The sequence below is a fragment of the Benincasa hispida genome, chromosome 3 (assembly GCF_027475165.1).
Source record: "Benincasa hispida cultivar pf3 chromosome 3, pf3_genome.v1.1, whole genome shotgun sequence".
Taxonomy (NCBI): Eukaryota; Viridiplantae; Streptophyta; class Magnoliopsida; order Cucurbitales; family Cucurbitaceae; genus Benincasa; species Benincasa hispida.
This window is the reverse complement of record NC_143480.1, coordinates 45,299,150-45,304,106: the sequence shown is the minus strand read 5'-3', so window position 1 is coordinate 45,304,106 and position 4,957 is coordinate 45,299,150. Positions and strand designations below refer to the sequence as shown.

Here is a 4,957-nt window from a genome sequence, read left to right as displayed (position 1 = left end):
CAAACCATTTCAAAATTGGGCAAACATTTTACAATCTGGACCTCTTCCTTTTAACCATCATAATCTAACATTAAACGAACATCACTCCATAAATTATCATGACATATATTAATTACCATCTCAAATTATCACTCTCAATTATTGACTAAAGAAAAATTCAACCTCATTTTATTGTCCATCCTTCAAAATTCATTGTTTAATCATTTTGTAGGCATCAGAGTAGATTCCCCACGTTGTAGGTTGAATTCCCCACGATGAATTACTCTTCGTTTATTTTTTTTTAGAAAAATATCAATTAAATGATTTTTTAAGAAAATTTTTAAATTTTTAGTTTTTCTGTTATGAATCTTTATTTTAATTGTTAAATGTTTATGAACCCTTCTTTAAATGCTCATGAAAAATTCTTAAGCATTTTAAATGAAACGAAATAAAATTTTGTATTAACTATCCATGCACCAGAGTTAAGAAATGTAGACGGATATGACGTTAATCAATAACGGGGCGATTGGGTGATTATTATAGTCCCAAATTATTATAGTTAGGTTATAAAATAGTTTCTGTTTGGGTATAAATTATTTTAGTTTAAGTTGTAATAGTATGTGTTTAAGGTATAAACTATTTTAGTTTGAAAGAGAAATAGTAAACACTATAGCAAAAATTTATAAAATGATGAATGCAAAATGTAAAAATTATAGTAAATAGTAAATACTGTAGCAAATGGGGTTTCAAAGATAGTGTTGTCTATAACTAATTGGGAGTTTGAAATAATATTTATTGTACAAAGAGGTGGTTATTATAGTTTTAGGATAATCTTAACTCCAGATGTCCCTTAAAGGGAAGTTTGGGGGTAGGTCTGGAATCTTAGACCTGGAAATGTTAAGTCTGGGTTTAAACAGTGCATGTTTTTTGAAGTCTGGGTTTAAAAAGCTTGTGTTTGGAGTGCAGGTTTAAGTAACTTGGGAACGAGGTGTAGATTTATAAATATTTAGTTTGTGAAATATTTTCTTGTATTTAATCACCAGTTAGATTTTAGATTAGTTTACATTTGTCATCTTAATTGTTTTAATATAGTTAAGTTTACAATAAACTAAAAAATTTAGAAAAATATTTTTTAAAAAAATTATAAAAGAGATTTTGACTAAAATTATAATTTTATTTCATATATTGTTTTAATAATTTGATATTTTAATCTTACTAGATTTTGAAATAAAATTTCATAGACTTTTGTCATTTTAACTAATTTGAAAATGATCAATTTTCTTTTTTTTACCATAATATACTGACTTAAAATTGAAATAAACTAGTATTTTAATATTACATTCAATGATTGAAAAACTATATTTTTTTCTTATCAAATTACATTTGAGGAATAAAAAATTATAAATTTTAAGTTTAGTTTTTATTTGGTCGCTAAGTTGTTTTAAACATTTTAAATCTTTACGTTTAAAAAATAATTCTTAAGTCTTTGAGCTAGTTAATTGAGAAACCAAAAAAAAAAATTAAAATGTTATTAAATTAAATTAGAGTTTTTAAATATATATAGTTCTACACGTATAACCTAAATAAATATAACTATATAATTGCAGTCTATTGGCGTGTTTGGAATGACTTAGAAAAAAAAATTCAAAAATTCATTTTTAATTAAACACTTTTGATAAAAACTCATTAAAATAATAATAATAAAAAAAACCATACATGTATTGCAATTCTTTCTTAAAAGTGTCTTTATATACAAATTTGTCTAGTTTGTTATATACTGAGAATATTTTTATTAATGTTTTTCAAGGTTGATTGGTGGCCGGAATTTTGCCCGGGGGTTGTCAAAGGTTGATAATGTTGGGGTTGATGCCCTAAATCTCGTAGGGTCCTATAGTTTGTAATTGTATTGTACAAACATTTTATTTACATAATAAAATATGTGATGTTTTATTTCAAAATTAGTTATATTAACCACAAACCAATAAACCGACATCCAAGATTATCTTATAGCTTAAACATGTAGGTAGAGACACAAGTGAATCAATATTTAACTGATAACCAAAATGGTTTGTAGTAGATGGATAAGGCTGGATACCTTATCTTGGTGACATTACGAGTATGATCCGCTTTATAGATGTTATAATTTTTATAAAGTGCTATAAGTGATATGATCCTGAGCATTCATGTAGAGACATGTGAGTGGAAATATTTTATACAAAGGAGTTTGTATGAGACCGAACCACGAAATGACTAGTCCCATTATATAACGCCGTTCATAATGGAGACTTATATTTCACCAGGATGACCATAGGTAACAAGATTTGAATCCTAAGTGAGTTGTGAACTCATGTCTTTAAAGGTGGTCCTTTAGTTTGTATGAGTGAGAGTAGCCAGATCGCCGACTCAACAAGCCTACCATTTTGGAGATTCGTCTGATTGGGGAGCTAGGAACACAACTACATAAGAAAGAATTCACTCCTTCCCCAATGTTAAGGTAACTTGATAAATTGTTCCCTTAAGGCTGATTTCGGTGCTTGGACAATATGGTGTCACATCCACTCCTGGCTCGAGAAAGGTTTGGTCATAATTGGATTATAATTTATTGTTCATTAGAGGGATCAATGGTACTTAAGAAGTTAGATGTAACTAAAGGGGCAAAACGATAATTTTGGCTCAGCTGTACTTACGAGCAATTTGCAAAGGATCATTGTACTGTTGACTGGTTATATCCAATGGACACAGAAATATATCTGTAGTGCAATGAGGAATGGATGAATAAGCAAGCAACGGAAGAAATCAGAATCAATAAGCACACTAGGTACATTTAATTTGAGTTTTAAAAGCATGCAAAACCAAATTTCCAAAAGAGGGTTTCATGAAACATATACCTTTGAAGAATTCCTCCAAATTCAAGCTGCTTCTCACGATTTCTCAGCTCTAAACCTTTAGTGAACCACCAAGAGATCTTCGCTAATATTCTTAGCCTTGAATTTAAGCGGTGGAACTCAAGATTGAAGTGAATCTGTGAAGGATTTGGTGTGGGTTTGAGATAGGAAAAAATATTTCTGCAGAAAATCACTATTTTCAGCAGTCCATTTTTTTTTCAATCAGATCAAATTGGATATTCTTTATATCTCTTCTATATAGCTTATCCATGTAGCCACTTGAAGAATACAGCTGAAGCCACTTTATTTGAACCTAGAAGTGGGCTAGGTGTTGACATTTTGATAATACACATCAAACATCCAAAGAAATTGGATTTTCCACTATGTCCAGTTTCTTTATTTAATTCAGTTTACAATTAAATTGAATTAAAAATAAATTTTCAAAATTTATTCAATTTAAATAATTAATTAACCAAATTCAATTAAGAGAACAACCTTTTTCCTACCCCTCAATCGGGTAGGTGTGAATTTTATGTTGCACCCTATGTCCCCAACTACCTACCTGGTCTTACCCCTAAAATGGGAGGTTTATTGAGCCGGCGCTGTTGAGTCAACCCTCATCTATGCAAATTTAAGGATAATCCCAAATAAACAGGAGTTAATAGTTAGCTCAGGATTAAAATCGAGTTACCTAGGTCATCTAAGCGAAATAGTTAGCCTTAAACAGTAAACAACGTTATAAAGTAAGAGTGACTTATTTCTTAGTCTGACCTTATGCAAACTTATTGCATAGGACACCCTCACTCCTCATGTTAATACATGAATGTATCAGGATCACTTCATTTATAGCATGATAACACTTGAAATGTGCTATCATCTTCCACTTAACTCAGGGTTGTTTAGCTACTTAATTTGGTTTAATTGATTATTTTGTAGGACTCAAGTGTAGAGGTAGTCAAATTAAACGTTCGAGATTAAAAGGTGATAAAATGACGAAGTTAGAAGCTAAATCAATCAAATGACGAAGTAAGAATTTTGTTGCATTATCGAGTGTCGCAACGCTCTAATTAAGCTTGAGTCTAATGTTAGCTTGATGTTATGGGACAAATTGCTCGGTCACAGGGTAGCATCGCAACGCTGGCCTGAGTCATTGCATCTTTATTGAAGAAGTATAGTGTCCAACATCGTATCGCAACCCCATACCACCCTCAGACTAATGGGCAGACAGAGGTGTCAAATAGGGAAGTAAAGATAATTTTGAAAAAGGTGGTCAACCCAGGAAGAAAGGATTGGAGCCTCCGACTTGATGACACTGTATGGGCCTACAAGATAGCTTTCAAAACTCCTATTGAGATGTCTTCTTACTGGATGGTTTATGGTAAGGGTTGCCATCTTCCAGTTGAAATCCAGCACAAGGCTTATTGGGCAATCAGGAAGTGCAACTGGGACTTAGAAGCAGCTGGGGAGGCCAGACTTTTACAGCTTCATGAGTTAGAACAGCTGAGGTTAGAATAATGTTTTGATAATTCTTTGATTTATAAGAAAAGAGCAAAGAACCTTCATGACAAGATGCTTGCACTCAAGGAGTTTCAAGTAGGACAAAAGGTACTTCTTTATAACTCTCGATTGAAATTTATGCCTGGTAAACTCTAGTCCAAGTGGATTGAACCCTTTGGTATTTCTCATGTTTATCCTTATGGTGCAGTAGACATTGTTAATCTTGAGGTAGGAAAGGTTATTAAGGTCAATGGGCACAGGTTAAAGGTCTTCCATAATGGCGACTGTAAACCCCGTACTCCATTTTTCCTACATAAGTGAGTAGTGTGCATGTTAAGTAAAGACTAAGGATATGTTAAAGTAAAGTTGTGAAAGGAAGTAAAGAAAGTAGGAATATGGAGGAAGAAAATTTTAAGTGTTGGGAAAACCTAGTCTTGGGTGAGTTTTAGAAAGTTTAACAAGTGAAAAATTGGCTAAGTATAGAAGCCAAGAGAAGGCATGCGTTGGTGTTGGGAAGCATTGACGCATGAGGCATTGTGTGTAATAACCAAGACTTGTAAAGGTTGAGTGAGGCTAAGTGTTGAAGCCAAGAACAA

General features: G+C 32.0%; 1 protein-coding gene across 1 annotated transcript; it reads left to right on the top strand.

Annotated features, from left to right (window-relative positions):
- Window positions 1-4,217: 4,217 nt before the first annotated feature.
- On the top strand, window positions 4,218-4,682 carry LOC150037302 (uncharacterized). The gene is made up of 3 exons (XM_090311954.1): window positions 4,218-4,369; window positions 4,412-4,469; window positions 4,518-4,682. Exons 1-3 carry the CDS (start codon window positions 4,218-4,220, stop codon window positions 4,680-4,682), a joined length of 375 nt encoding a protein of 124 aa, XP_090168080.1.
- Window positions 4,683-4,957: the final 275 nt, after the last annotated feature.

What these genes read in the sequence shown, in the direction of transcription:
- LOC150037302 (XM_090311954.1), top strand. Translation starts at nt 4,218, where the DNA reads ATGTCTTCTTACTGGATGGTTTATGGTAAGGGTTGCCATCTTCCAGTT. An exon ending in CATGAGTTAGAACAGCTGAG is followed by an intron (nt 4,370 to 4,411) that starts GTTAGAATAATG and finishes TTATAAGAAAAG; the next exon opens with AGCAAAGAACCTTCATGACA. An exon ending in AGTTTCAAGTAGGACAAAAG is followed by an intron (nt 4,470 to 4,517) that starts GTACTTCTTTAT and finishes GGTAAACTCTAG; the next exon opens with TCCAAGTGGATTGAACCCTT.